The sequence below is a fragment of the Aulonocara sp. 'chitande type north' Nkhata Bay genome, linkage group LG4 (assembly GCF_057382095.1).
Source record: "Aulonocara sp. 'chitande type north' Nkhata Bay isolate Kocher_YH1m ecotype deep benthic linkage group LG4, A_spYH_male_GT1.1, whole genome shotgun sequence".
Taxonomy (NCBI): domain Eukaryota; kingdom Metazoa; phylum Chordata; class Actinopteri; order Cichliformes; family Cichlidae; genus Aulonocara; species Aulonocara sp. 'chitande type north' Nkhata Bay.
Genome location: NC_141347.1, coordinates 34,317,184 through 34,332,303, shown reverse-complemented (window position 1 = coordinate 34,332,303; position 15,120 = coordinate 34,317,184). Strand labels below are relative to the sequence as shown.

The 15,120-nt window shown below is 41.2% G+C and overlaps 1 protein-coding gene across 3 annotated transcripts; it reads right to left on the bottom strand.

Moving 5' to 3' along the window:
- Positions 1–11: 11 nt before the first annotated feature.
- map2k4a (mitogen-activated protein kinase kinase 4a) lies at positions 12–14,791 on the bottom strand. 3 transcript variants are annotated; one of them, XM_086290125.1, is made up of 13 exons: positions 14,080–14,791; positions 11,519–11,554; positions 10,583–10,615; positions 6,883–6,985; positions 6,619–6,793; positions 6,402–6,521; positions 6,188–6,307; positions 6,042–6,093; positions 5,833–5,960; positions 2,023–2,100; positions 1,053–1,201; positions 865–910; positions 12–766 (listed from the first exon to the last, which is right to left on the bottom strand). In XM_086290125.1, the coding sequence occupies exons 1-13, from the start codon at positions 14,204–14,206 to the stop codon at positions 653–655; spliced, it is 1,281 nt and encodes a 426-aa protein (XP_086146251.1). In that variant the 5' UTR covers positions 14,207–14,791; the 3' UTR covers positions 12–652. The 3 variants fall into 3 exon arrangements, with proteins under 3 accessions (XP_086146251.1, XP_086146253.1, XP_086146252.1); XM_086290127.1 differs by lacking the exon at positions 10,583–10,615 and having other exon boundaries at positions 6,883–6,973; positions 14,080–14,790; XM_086290126.1 differs by lacking the exon at positions 10,583–10,615 and having other exon boundaries at positions 14,080–14,789.
- Positions 14,792–15,120: the final 329 nt, after the last annotated feature.

Below are 15,120 nucleotides of genomic sequence, written 5' to 3'. Positions count from 1 at the left end.
CAAAACACACCTTTAACCTTCTCTCTCTTTATTCATAAATCAGCTTAGAGTCCACTGCACAGCGAGCACTGAGTGGACTGCGGGTCCAACATGACTGACTACCAACACTTTTAAACTGCTTTATACCCAGAGAAGCACAGTTCCATTAAGATACCAAACACGATGCTTTCGTTACATGAAGAGGTGGGAACATTTCACAAAGAGCATAATTCCAGTATGTCGAAGAGTCTCCACGATTTTTGGTTCTATAAATACAAGTTCCAGGGGTTTTTTTTCTCCTCTCTTTAAAATCACTGTTACTAAATCACTGAGATGTATCCTGATCAGGATGAGTCATGATTGATTGACTGATTCAGCTGCTATTAATATTTAGGTGACTGTGCGTCTGTGCGTTTGTGAACAAGAAAGAAACAGAAGTGTGTTAATATACAGAAATGACTGAAAGGACACCACTTTTACTGCACGTGGTGCTTTTTTTTTTTCTTTTCTTTTTTAGGCTTTACAATTCTCTTTTTAACACTGCAATAATGGGACCGAGCAAATTTACACAAGGACTTTTTTTTTTTTTTTTTAATTACTTAGTTATCTCTTTTTGATGCTGTCATTGCAGAGTGGTTTATATTTATGGATGAGTTCCTGTTTCATCTTGCTATCAGTCCATATACATGGGGGAGCTGGGAGAGGCCGGCATCTGATCCATGATCCTGCAGACGTAACCGGCTACGTCGACTGAGCGCTCCTCGTACATCTGAATGAACGGATCTCTCTGAGGTGGATTAAAAAGAAACAAATTATTACATTAACTCAAACTCCTAGAAGAAAAAGAAAAACATGAAAGGTTAGGGTGACTTAACATGAACTCACCAGCAGCTCTTTGTACTTTGGCCTTTTTGATTCATCCTTTGTAAGGCTTGAGACGAAGATGAGAAAGAAAGCAGAGGTGTTAAATTATGGGAGGGTGCAGTTCGGTGATTAATCCACCGGGGGGCAGAAGAGAACACAGCACAGACTACAAAGAGACAGAAATTCTTGTCTATGGAGGTATTTCTTACCACACATTGACAAAGGCGATGAATTTGGGGGAGAAGCGCCTCTCCTCCGAGTTGCTGAGTTGCGGCGGGTCTCCTCTCACCACTTGGGTCAGCTGATCAAACACACTGTTCCACTTTGGGTAGGGAAACCGTCCCGTGGCCAGCTCGTACTGAAACACATAGCATTAAAGTTCAAGCACACTGAGAGCGGAAAACTACAAATATGGCGTAAATCCCAACATTTTCTGCAGATTGCTTTATTTCTTAATAAACATTTACTGCATAAAGCATCTTTGTTTAGAGAAGAGAGCAGAGGTGCTACTCCACACTATATTTAAATGTGCTAACGGTTTAAAGGTGAACTTCAGACCTCCAACAATGATTATAGTGCAGGTTTATTGCTCATACTGTATGCACTGTCATCATGGGCCTAATAAAAGAAAGGTCGCGCCGTCTCTGGAAACCATGAGGCTTTCAGCGATTGGCTTTTCTTCCTTTGTTCTGGTCTGTGTGTGCTGAAGGTGCAGTGTGAAGAAGCTGGAGCACCGAGTACAGAGAAGCCTGTGCAAGCAGAGGGAGAACGTGCAGCCTGCATGTGAATCCAGAACCCTCTTATTGTGAGGTTAGGATGCCAACCAGTGTACCACCATACGAGATGTAATCCAAGAAGACTGCTTTTAGAACAAGTCTGCCACATTACCAAAACCAGTCACCACTGTTGTTTTAAACTGTATCTAACAGTTTAATATTCAGTTTGCGAGAAATTTAAGTCTTGTTAAAGTATTTGTTGATTTTTTGGGGAACCCCCCCAAAGCTTAAGGCTGACTCTGCCTTCAATAGGGATTTGTTGCAACGATGCCCTCTGTACACGTTCCTGTGCTTCAGTTTCTAGACCAAAAGAACAACATGCAAAATATGTAATACAATTTCCACAGTCATTTGTCCAGGTTCTTTCAGGACCTGAAGAGACGTAAGAAGAGCTGAAACTCACCAGTGTGATTCCCAAACTCCAGACATCTGAGCGGACATCGTAACCTTGCCGGGACGCGCTGGGGTCTATTCTCTCCGGCTGACAACAGAAACAGGACGAAGCAAGCACCTTTAAATTGAACACTGGTTTTCAAGGAAAAGAAAAGCTCATCAGGGGTTTTTAGTGATGGAAACAAACTACAAACCAGTGGTCCCCAACCTTTTTTGCGCCACGGATCAGTTTATGTCCAACAATATTTTCACGGACGGATAAATACAACAAAATAAAACCAGTACCGGGAACCAAAAAAAAGAACATTTATTCATAACACACAGGAAAATACCCAGGGAAACAGAGTTAACGATAAAAATGATTAAACAAGTAATGATAAAAACCCCCGAAAACCATAAATTTCACACCCGAGCCTCATCTCTCGCGGCCCGGTACCAAACGGGACCGCTGCTATAAACCACACGTGTGTTCATTAAAGATAAAAACAGTCTGAATCACTAACATATTAGCAAGTACATTAGTGAATTAATGTTCTGAGATGATGCATCTATGCTGTTGAACTGCTGAGACAGCTCCTGAGCAGGCTTATGCTCTGACCATAAGAGATAAACAGCGTGTGTCTTGGAGTCTTAGAAAAGGCGTTAACGCAGCTTTGAATCACCTCCCAGGTTGGAAAGGTTTGCCCCTATAATGCAATAACTGTGCTGCAGGCTTTAGACACCAGAGGTCACTGTGAGTGTTCGGTTTAAAACTGCACACCCTTTCTTCCTCAGCGTTAACAGAAAGAAAGCCCACAACCTCCACAGTGCAAGGAAAGAACAAAGGATTACTTTAGTTTGGATTTTAGGATCTAACCCAAGTGTTTCTCTTGCATTTTAAGTTGCACACAAGATGGTAAGAAAGAAATCTGTGCTTCCAAAACCAACAGCTAGCCCTAAGAGCACTAAACCAGCTCATCGCCTCTGGGCATGCTTCCGCCTGCACAACGACATGCCATCAGCTCTGAGGTTCATCAGCTCGCTGCCTCCTTCCTGCCTTGCGAGGCTTCTTCTGACATTATCAACCTTCACTTTGTCTCAGAGCCGCAGAACAGACACGGGAGCAAAGTGCGTCAGAGAGCTGCAGAGATCTCCTGCTGCAGCACTGAGAGGAGGAGGCACCTCGCTGGCCCATTTACAGGCCTGAATTAGAGGCTGATGTCACCCAGCTGAGTGGGACGCTCTGCGCTGCAGCAAGAGGCTGCACGCATCTACCAAGACTTCGTCTACACAACCACTGCACATAACGTTAGTGAAGAAATCATTAGACAGCATTTTTTTTCATATCTGGATTTTCCTCTCCAGTAATCAGATTTGCATCTTTACCCTGAGAAACCAAACTTTATTAGGCTCTGAGCAAATCTGTAAAAGCCGAATAACTGTGCTGGATACAACCACAACCAAACTACTAAAGTAAAGAGAAACTGGTTCAAATTTAATACTTTAAGTATCTACAGAAAAAATAGAAAATTAGCCAAATTATTACAAACTTTATCAGAACCACTAACAGCTGTGAACAAGAGCTACTGGTCCTCTAAAGTCCAACATCCACATGCATCCGGTACAGGCTATAGCCTGAGGTAAAGTGTGTGATCTGTTCCCAGCTGCACCGAGGTCTGTTTTTCTACGTCACTGAGCCTGTAGTAACCAGCAGCACGGCGGTCACACACCTGGTGTGTGTGCCAGCTGGAAACCAGAAACTGGAGCTGAGATTCCTGCATGCTGAGCTCACAGCCGTGGGAAGCTCCTGGGTAACTTGGTTCATACAGAGTCATGAATGAAGCGCCCTGCCGCGGCCTTTGGGAGAGCGGAGAGCGTGCAGAGGAGGCCGCGTACCGCCGGGTCCTAATATCGCCTAACCAAATTTAGAATGGAAACTGCTGCAGAGAGACAAGGAGGGCTAGGAGGTACGGAGGGTCAGAAGGAGGTGCCCCCCAGCTGACGTAACCCTGCGGCAAAAATAACCTCAAGCGATGATGTCACGATGAGATCACCTCTTTGAAAGCTTTGGTTGCATGCACACACGCAAGCATGTGTACGACACACAGTGTGATTAATGAGAAAAAGCAATGTGACAGATTATTTATCGTCAGATGTTTGACCTGTACATTTAAAAAAAATGTTTATCAGCATTTTAAATAATTTTTCCAAATAATAGCAACAGATCTCCAAATATTCTACTTAAAGTCTCATAAAGAACTAAAAATCCTTAGAAACACATATTCGACTGTTTCTTAAACAATTCATTTTTTCTCCTCTAACAGGATTTCAGGTATTGAGGATGGTGTCTCTGCACAGACTATCATTAAGACCTTCATGTGATATAATAGGCTGAACTGTTGTAACCTCTGACTGTCTGTCGTTTACAGTCAGCACAAAACCCAGGAGGAACATTCAAGACCAGTAACCTTCTTACTGATAAGTGAAATTATTTAAAATAACCAGTTAATAGTTGATTGGTCCTCATTGTAACTACTCAACAGCTAAGTTCTTGGATTCTACGAGGCACTAGAAACCTTTGAGACTCTGCTTCAAAAATTCTGCAATTTATCAGATTTTGTCAGCTGCACTTTCATGCATCGACTCCATTCTACCACATCCCTGTGCTGCTAAATACCAGATCCAATTAAGCAGCACAACACACTCAAAATATGCTGAACACAGGTTACAAAAAAAAAAAAAAAAAAAAATTGTGGAAGAAGCAAAACTTTTTATTAGAAAGCAGAAAAAGCTTTTTAATGCAGTCGGTGCAGTTTTATGTTCTGGTGATCATTGAAATTAATGCTTCAAATAAGTACCTAGAGGTGCTTCAGCTCATTTCAGGGACTCTGATGTTTATGAAACCTGTTTGAAGCGATCGTTGCCGCGTGACTCGCGTCATTATCCCGATGGCAGCAGCCATTAGAAGATGGTTAACTGAGTCTATTACGAGATGGGTAATTTGCAGGAAAAACACACAGTGAAGGTTCATTGTCTATCCCATCCCCAATCTCCCCAACTATCATTTACCCATAATGCATTTTGTAGCGTATATTACAAGGTCTTTCTCAGCCACTTTAAATTCAACTTTACTGGTGGCACTTTGTTTATTCAGTTATTCATGGTGCTGCAGTCAGGTATACAGAGAGCTTCACAAAAGCCAATTAGCTGTTTTTTGGGTTGTTTTTTTTTAAACATCCCATTAACCCACCTCTGTCCTGAACTAGACTCTTACTGTGAAAATTTCAAGAGATCAGCAGCTTCAGAGATACCAGAGTCTTTATACAAGGAGAAGACTTGAATAGAAATCTTAGCATGTTTCTATTTAGAGCTCTTCTAAGATGAGAAGGAACAAAGATTTTCAAACCTCATTTAGACCCGATTTTCAGGTAAAATTGCCACAAAAATGAGCCAATTTTGTGTTTTGTTTTGTTTTTTTTATTGAATTTTTCTAGTGATTATAAACATGTTGTTTTAATGTTTCATTAACCACTGAAATTCATGTTATTGGCTCTTTCCAAGTAGCCACAATTTCTTCCATAAGAATGATGGAAATACACAATGACCAACGTTAGACGACACATTTTCTCCATCCTAATGTTTAACTCAAGCTGTGGTATTGTAGATGGCACTACTGGAACATGGCTGGTTCACTGAGTAACAGCATGGATAAGCAGGTGATAAATAAAGTGGACAGTGACTGAAATACTGGTTGGTCAGAGCTGTCATTTTCCATGAAGCTCAATGGACTCAAGCCGATTTGTGGCTAACTCTACTTCGGTAACCTCATCCTGTTACTCACCGCCATGTACGGTCTGCAACCGGCATCTCTGGTTTTGGCGATGGAGTCCACCAGCTGACCGCTGATGCCAAAGTCACACAGCTTTATGTTGCCGTTCCTGTCCAGGAGGATGTTTGACGGCTTAATGTCTGAGTTAAGAGACACGGCTGGTGAAAAGACACGCAATGATCCAAATGCATTACAATGGTGAAAGTCAGGTATCCTCTTACCTCTGTGTATAATTTTCAAGTTTTCTTTTAAGTGGTTAAGCGCCTTCACAGTCTGTAACATGCAAAAACAGAGTTTAGGACAACAAGACGATAATCGGGCTTCTAATATGGATAAAATAAGGAAGACTCAAGTCCAAAAAACTTACAGCTAAAGTTATTTTTCCTAATATTTCTTCTGGAATCACATCATCTAATGAGCCATATACAAACTTGTAAAATTTGTCTAACGAGGTAGCCATAAGTTCCATACAAATCCAGCAGTCCCCCTGAAAAAACAAACAAACAAGGAATATTCAGTCACTTGTTTCCTTTGAGGTGAGACATTATTGTTCATTCTGTAACAAAGTGACTTCATTTCACCTCTCTGAACAGAGCACCATAAAACTGCACGATGTAAGGACAATCACTACTTCTCATAACCACGTCCAAGTCCATCAACAGCTGCTTCTGTTCTCTCTCATCAACTGTTGATCGAATCCTCTGAAAATGACAAAATGCTTCCATACGTATCAAACAGACTCACAGACATCGCTCCCGTGTTCAGTTTTAGCTCAGACAGAGAAAGGGCAATGATCACCTTGACCGCCATGATCTGGTTACTCGGCTTATGCACCATCTTGTTGACGGAGCCGTAAGCTCCTCGGCCGATCTCGCCCAGATCTTTGAGATCTTCGGCTGTGAAGTCCCAGTGCTGCTCTGGGGAGATCTTCAATTTTCCCGAGGACTCGATGCTGTGTGTCCTCAGCCTCTCTCTGAGAGGGAAGAAAGAAAGAGCCGGCCAAAATAACGAGAAACTGGATGAACTACATTAACAGACAAGCCTGGGGGAAAGCTCACTCACATGTGAGGGTTCTGGAAGGGCGGCCCGGCCGTGTTCAGTGTGAATCTAGTCATGGGTTTGATGGGAGGATTGGCAAAGTTCAGCTTCAGGGCTTTACGTTTACCTGAGCGAGAGAAACATGAATCAAACGCCGATGAAACGACCAAACTCATCCCACACGACAGCTCCGAATGATCAGTGATTGAAAACGATACCAACCATGAAATGAGGCAACACAAGGACTGGGCAGATGATTAAATGCATCCCAACCTCCTGAAATCTATAGATGACATGCTTTTTATAGATTATTGGGATGGGAACTGGCAACCTCTGCAACACCTGCATATTTACAAAAATACTCATCCGCAAGCCTTCGAACATATTGTTGGTAATTTCGCCAATTTTTCTAAACTTAGCTACCCCATGAAAAGACCAAAGAGATGAGTTTGTGAGCGGTGTAGCATTTCTGTTCCATGACATTCTTTATTACTTTCTGGATTCAGTCCATTCATCCATTTTCTTCGTTCTTGCAGTGAGGTTCGAACCACTGCGCTGTGGATTCAATCCACATCCAGAAACTTTTGAAAGGGTTCTTCACGATTGCCTAAATGCAAATCTCAATATTATAAGAAAACCTATTCCATTCAATTTTCTTTATGTAGCTTTAAATCACAACAACGGTCTTCAGACGACCCCCTGTGAGCAAGCACTTGGTGACAGTGAGAAGGAAAAACTCCCTTTCAAAAGGAAGAACTCTCCGCAGAACAAGGTAGAAGGGGAAAAAAAAATAAATATTAATGATAATTTGGAAAAAGTCTAATGTCACCATCTTGAGGTTCTCAACAAAATTAAAAGAATTCAAACTTCATGAACTGCAGGGCCCCAGTTTTACAGATTTATTGCATTCATCTTCATCAGACAACAATGCAAAAAGCACCACCTGAGGTCACATGCTTCTAGTCACATGGATGTTGTTACCAACTGGAACATGAAGACAGAGGTAAACAAATCTGTCTTCAATATCCTTCTGCATCCAGGGATTCAATTCAGGCATGCTGCAGAGAGAATTTTCATCCCCGATAGAGATATGCAGTCTCAAACTGCACAACAGCATTAGCATGAACACACATATTGGAGTTTATTGGATTAAAATGGGATTAATCCACCAATGAAAACAGTCCCCAACAAACGTACAACTTTTCCAGTTTAAATAATGTCTGCTTAAAACCACACTGGCTGTAGCTTTTGGGAAACCGATAAAAACACAGGACGTTTTTATTTCTATTCAGGTTTGCTGACAGCTCAGTCAGTTACTTTGGTCTTTTCATGGGAACAATACAACCCTCACCCAACCACATTTTTCATAAAGCTCAATTAAAAAGAAAAACATGGTGGGTCCGATAAGATGCATTCTAAAGTCAGAAGTTTTATAGATTTGGAGTACTAGATTGTCTTTGTATGGGAAGCAGACAATCTTGTAATATTTCCATGTTGAAATCCAGACGGGGTTTTTCCTGGCTGACTAGACACGTAAGCATGACTGAGTAACAAACAGAAGGCAATGAGTTATCTTGATTAAAAGATCAGCGCACTTTCCTAATGTTTGTATTTTTTGTGATTTTTGAGGAAATGGACAAAAAAAAAAAAAAATCTGATAATAACACTAAAAAGTTTACTTGGAAAAACAAGTGAATGAATCTCTTTTTGAATAAATCGACTTTAATCAAAAAAATGCAAATAAATAAGTGAGTGGAGCAACCTCACTGACTCAACTGCAAGCAGGCTGATGCTGGTGTACAGTCAGTTGCCAGTTTAGTATCATTAGCTAAAACTGAAACGATCTACTTGAGCAGTCCTGCAAAAAATCCTCCCTCGTGAAGGTCGTTCAGACAGCTGTTCTAAGCACTCAATGTTGCCTCATCAAAACAATCAGGGTACATCAAACAACAGAAAAACCAATCAGTCCTGGTAATATAATGGGTATGCATCTTTATAATTTACAACTCATACATAGTAAAGAGGCGGGGCTTTTCAAAGTAAATCTGATATCTCCATGATGACACTTGATGATGTATAATAATCTTTAAAAAAAACAACACCTTAAAAGTGAAAGAATGAAGATGATTTCAGGGAAATCTATGTTATTGCTTTACACAGGTGTTTGATCTGCAGGTACTGATATAAATGTGGTGGCCTAAATAATAGAAAAACCTGTAGGTACAATGCATCCTTGAGTTAAATCCAAAGTCATCTGGTCCTCTGTTACCTACGACATTCTCCAGAGACCAAAGACACAAAATAACCAAGATCCATTGGATGACAGCACCTTTCAACTCTGGGTCTAGGGGGCCACAACAGCAGAACATGGCCTAAGAATAAGTTTTCCCCGATTGGAGACTCTGCCAGACACTCCCAGACGACCCTCAATCTGCAGTTGGATGCGACAGACCTCATACACAAGCTCTAGCTTCTTTCTTCATAAGAGGGGTGGCGTTCCATGTCCCTAACACCAGTCAGGGCAGCCGTGGACCAGACGACAAGGGCCTCCACTCAATCCGCAAGTAACCAAACCCCTACAGCTCCTCACGCAGTTGGTAGGAGTCGTAGCGGGTACTATAAAGAGGAGGATTTACTGCAGGACTGCTAGATTGGACCGTTTGGCTGTACAGACCAAATAAAATAGCAGATGAATGCAAACTAGGCACAAAAACCAGTGAGAAATGATCATGTCACTGTTTATGTTTCTCATAATCATAACTTGCATTACCATCTGGCTTTGTGCAAAACTAAGAATTTAAAGACTCAAATTTCCAAAGCATGTCAACAGTAGATGAAAAAATACCCAGACACTGATGTTGATGCAGAGACAGAAATCCAGCATGCTGCTTAAACCACCTCCACTTACAATGCAAACAGACCAACCCAAAGATAAACATGAAGGGGGGTGGTGGGGGGGGGGGGAATGTAAGAAAGAAAAAAATAAAATGAAATATATATTGGGAAACATGCTCCTCAGGCCAACTGCTCTGATTTCACCTTGAATCGAAGGACAGCTCACTCCACCCAAAATACCACAGGAATGCGAGTGCTGAAATTCCACTAGGTTTCAATGGAAGAAGTTGTGTGAAATGACAACTTCACAGTGTGCGTACCTTGTCTCGACAAGAAAGGGCTATGCTGGAGTGCACCAATGCCAAGGGGAGGGAAAAAAAAGTAACACACAACACTTATACAGGCACTACTTATGCTGGTTAGTTGCACACTGAAAACCAGCCAGGTAGAGCTTCCATTGCACTTTTTAAACTGGTGTTTCTTTGGTTGGCAGAAGGGGGAGAGGGGGGTCCGTTGAGAGATCTCGTGCCAAAATATCAATGGAAGCTCTGAATTTTAGGCTTGTGCCGACGAGAACAGACACGCTTTTCCTCGAAGTGTGTCTGACAAAAAAATAAAAATAAAGGTCTTTTTGCGCAGCACAAAAATCCTGACGTGGACAAAACAAACAACATTTCTATAACTGCATGCGTCTGTAGCCTGATATATCCTGATATCTGAAAAGGTCATATTAAAAGCATCAGGTACCGGCACAAGCCTACTTGAACCCATCAGAAGTTTTGACTCAGATTAGTGAAGAACAGCAGGACAGACTCCCCCATACCAGACTGTCAGGCAGAAACAAAGGGATGAGAACTGTTGGTGCTGAAGCAAAAGAGATTTGGCTTACTTGGGGGAGCTCCAGACAGGTTTATCTGAAACCCTAGAGGTGAGAAGACAGCTTTTTATTTTTATTATATTTCACCTTCCATATGCCAGCCTGTGTTATATACCTCAAGAGATAGACTACTACTTTGTCAGTTTTGACTTTGACATCCCAACAACTCAAAAGCCCGAGAAGCAATTTACAAAAACTGCCCTGGCTTTAGTTTCGGAGCTGTCAAACATTCGGGTGCATCTATCGCAGGTTAAATGCATTTCCTGAATGGCAATGCACTGGCATGCACGCATGTTTATGAGCCAAGCACTTGGAGCAGGATGAGGTGTCAGTCAGTGAAGAAGGAAAAATGGCCTGCAGGTAAAACTAAAAAGGAACGAGCATGACTTATGATCGTGAAATTATTTGAACTTAAAAACAACAACAACAACAACAACAAATGTGTACATAAATAAAACACTTTTGTTTTTCCTCTTAGGACAGCTCACCATCCATCAGCATCACGGGAGGAGTTAGGAATCGTTAGTTAGCAGCATTAAAATGAAAGATGAAATACAGTCAGGGAAAAGTAAACAGACAGGATTACGTGACGTAAATGTAAATATAAAAATTAAACAATCAAAGCACTTGAAGGTTATGTTATCGCTAACGTTAGGCTTAATTAAAGTGGCATAAAGTTTATTATTGTGACATCTACGAGGGCTGAAAAATGCATGCATCTCATTTACACTGATTACATTAAAGTGAAATACACCTAATTCCAATCAAGCAATATTCACCTTCATGATTCAGGGATTCTTACATCAGTATATTGTGAGATTTATTTTCTAAATCAGAGTATGTAATAGCTGTTTCATTTTCCCAAGAATTTACTATCCAGATTAAACACTGTATTTTTAAAGTCATCTGCTTATCTGACTCTACTAAGTCAAGGAAGTGTGTAGCTACCTGTTTCACTCTGACATCTCCAGCAGGTGTTGGACTCTGAAAGTTAAAATGAGAGACTGTTTGTACAAAAACCACAGCATAGGTAAAGAGCATTTTCGTGTTGTGGTACTGAGAAAGCCTTCACTACTGTCTGCACAAGCAAGCAGAGGTGGGACCAAGTCATTGTTTTGCAAGTCTCAAGTAAGTCTCAAGTCTTTATCCTCAAGTCTCAAGTCAAGTCTCAAGTAATGTCAGGCAAGTCAGAGTCGAGTCTCAAGTCACTGGTGTAAAAGTCCGAGTCAAGTCACAAGTCTGAAACTTTGAATTTCAAGTCCTTTCGAGTCTTTAAAAAAAAAACAACGAAAAAATAATGTTGCAGTTATGCTAAATGTAAATATTAGACCATGTAATTTTAAAATCTGTGTTTTTCTCAACACATGACAAAATAGTGAACTTAGAAAATATACACAAATTGTGAAATTGCACCTCTTTAAAATGCAGCTCAATTAAACTTAGCTCCAAGAATAATTTTCACCGACAGTTCTGAGATAAGCTGCATGTTATTCTTGGATGCGGTTGTAGGACCAGCTTTAAAATCGCATGACAAAAATATCATACACATTAAAAAAAACTGTATCACCAACGTAGCCTGGACAACATTTGCTAGTTAGATGAAGTCAGCTATCTCATCGTAGCATATTTATATGCATATTTATAATTATACGGTTCTTGGAGTGAGCGCATACACTCATGAAGTTTAGTAACTTCCGGTCACTGCAACAAGCCCAGGTACAGTTTACCGACGGATGGGTGCAGGACCTTGAAATGCACCGTGTAGAACGAAAGACCATCGTACATATCATAAGTTTACCAGTCTCACAAATCGTCGTCATAAATACACATTCCTTAACCGTTTATTAATATAACCTTTGAGCTCAACGGTAATTAATTAGTAGTGGAAATAATTTCTGGTAGCATCACAGAAATGTAGCAGTGACAATAATATTGTATGCTGTAATCGTACTGGGCAATTAGTGATACAAAACAACTGTTTTATCCTGTGAATAAAAGTATGTTTTTGTCAATGTACCATAATAACAGAAGCGAAACGCAATATTGTGTCAGGACAATTCACTATTTATGCACAATAAATAAAGGAGCATAGCGCGACCATTTCTGTTCAGCGCCAGACTTGCTTGTAACCTATATCACCAATTATGTTAAGAAAAATGACGTATTAACTACTAAAAAACACTGACCTTCGTGTAAATGCTTGGAGCAGACTAACCTGTGAGCTGGAGTGTTCTGGGACGTTATATTTGATCTTTGAATGGCTGCAATCCAGGCCATCCGTCGCGTCTTTGTTACTTCGGAAACATGGCTCGAACAATTTCTCTTCAACGACGTAATCCGATAACAACCGATCTCTTTACCCGTCGGCTTCCCGTGGCTGTCATGCGACCGGCTATTGCAGTTAATAATACAACAGCTTCTTGACATTTTTGTGTTTCTTTTTATCGCTGTATAACTGATTTTAATTGAAAGCCTGCGTGCGCTAGTACCGCTTGCCACGAGTTCCCAGAATCCTTTGCGGTTCTACCCGTGAATGACGTCACATTTTCAATCTCTATATAATATGCATGTTAAATTTTATATTTGGGGTAAAATATCAAGTCTTTTCAAGTAAACCGGTTCAAGTCCAATTCAAGTCCCAAGTCATTGGTGTAAAAGTCCAAGTCAAGTCACAAGTCTTAGAACATTTTTTCAAGTCAAGTCTAAAGTCATAAAATTAATGACTCGAGTCTGACTCGAGTCCAAGTCATGTGACTCGAGTCCACACCTCTGCAAGCAAGTATGGAGATGTGCTGCACTGAGTTGCATAAACCTGCTGCTTAATAGATCTGCAAATAATGCATCCAATATAACTAAACTCCAATAACGAATCCAGCTATTTAACTTACGTTATTTCCATCAACGTACAGCAAATACTTCTGAGAAAATCTTAATCGTTGGGCGTTTTGATAAAGTCAGCCTACGTAACACTAACATAACTGAGGTGCAAGCCACCGTGTACGTGTGGAAGATCATCTTGAATGTCAAGAGTGCTGCAACCCAAGTGCATTCAGAAACACTGCTCTAATCTAAGCTGAACAATGTCCCTCCACTGTCTGTGTTATTTACCAACATAAATATTTTAATAGGTTTATGTACGATAAAGAAATATCACCGCTAGCTAAAATTGCCTGTTTTTGTAATGGGACTTGGCGAGATTATGTCCAGGCAATAGAAAAACAGGATGCAACGGGGCAATAAAACACCAAAAAATGGTAACAAGGACATTTAACTCGTTAGCAAAGAAATAATAAATTGATTATTTTTCCAATTGGGGAACTCGGCAATAACAGCTCTCCTGTCTGAGAGGGGATGCTAGTCCGCTCCCTTGGGAATGTTTTTCAGTCCTGGGAGTAGCCTGAGCCTCCCACGGCTAGCCTTGCTAACATTAACCTTCACTGCAGCAGAATGTGAGCCCTCCCCTCCTCCTCCAGCTTCACCAGAATATTTTCCCACCGCCTCCCACTTACCCTGCATGCTGCTCATGGTGGTAATGTGCTGGGACTGGGACTGCTGGTGTGCTCCTGCGTTGTTGCTGCTGGGTGTTGTTGAGTTGTTAGGGCTGGGAGTCGCCATTGTTGTGTGTTTGAATTCCATCAGCAGCACCCGGAGCTGCAATGCAGAGACTCGGAGAGCAACTTCACTCCCTTCCCCACGGCCACTCTAACCGTTGCTAGGCTAACAGCCGCAAAAAAAGGCAGGCAGCGGCGCTTGAAATGCCGTAAATTGCTACAGCTTTTTAAAACGTCAGGGCTACGTTAAAGGCCACCTTTGTACCAACGTTAAAAAAAAACAAACATACAGCCAGCTAGGCTAACTAAACTGGCTATCCCAGAGGCTTTACGACCCGCAATCAGCTGACCAAATGACACGGACATGTCAACACCCACTGTTTGGAGGGCTAACAGTGCCAACATGAAATGCGTCGATAAATAATTCATTATCCCTGACGTTCTCACACTGCAGGCGAAAGCGCACCAAATCCGATTTTTTTGACCCTATGCGACCCATATCCGATCATGGTATGACAGTGTGAACGGCACAAATCCGATATTTTCAAATCCGATCTGGGTCACTTTCGTATGTGGTACTGAATCCGATACATATCCGATGTTTTAGAAAGCGACTGCTGTTTGAACGGTCATGTCGCATTAAATCCGTCTTTTACGTCACTGACACAAGACAGACGCCAATTATCAGCACCGGAGAAGACGTCGCGAACGCTTCCTGGCCATCCAGTGTAGATGTCAGTGAAACTGTTGGGAAGACAACGTGAACATTTTATTTGTACTGTAATCTGCAGATTCTGACAGAAATCTGCAGCTATCCTTTGAAGCAGCGCTCCTCTCTAAAACAGCAATAAGGATAATTATTAGGTTATTTACATTATTATGTAAATAACAAAATAACTTAAAGTAAAAATTGGGAAACGTAAAGTCCGAAGTCTTTATATTAAGGGCCATCAGTCAAACAATACTGTTTGGTCTGGGTCTAAACAGCGCGTTGTGTGA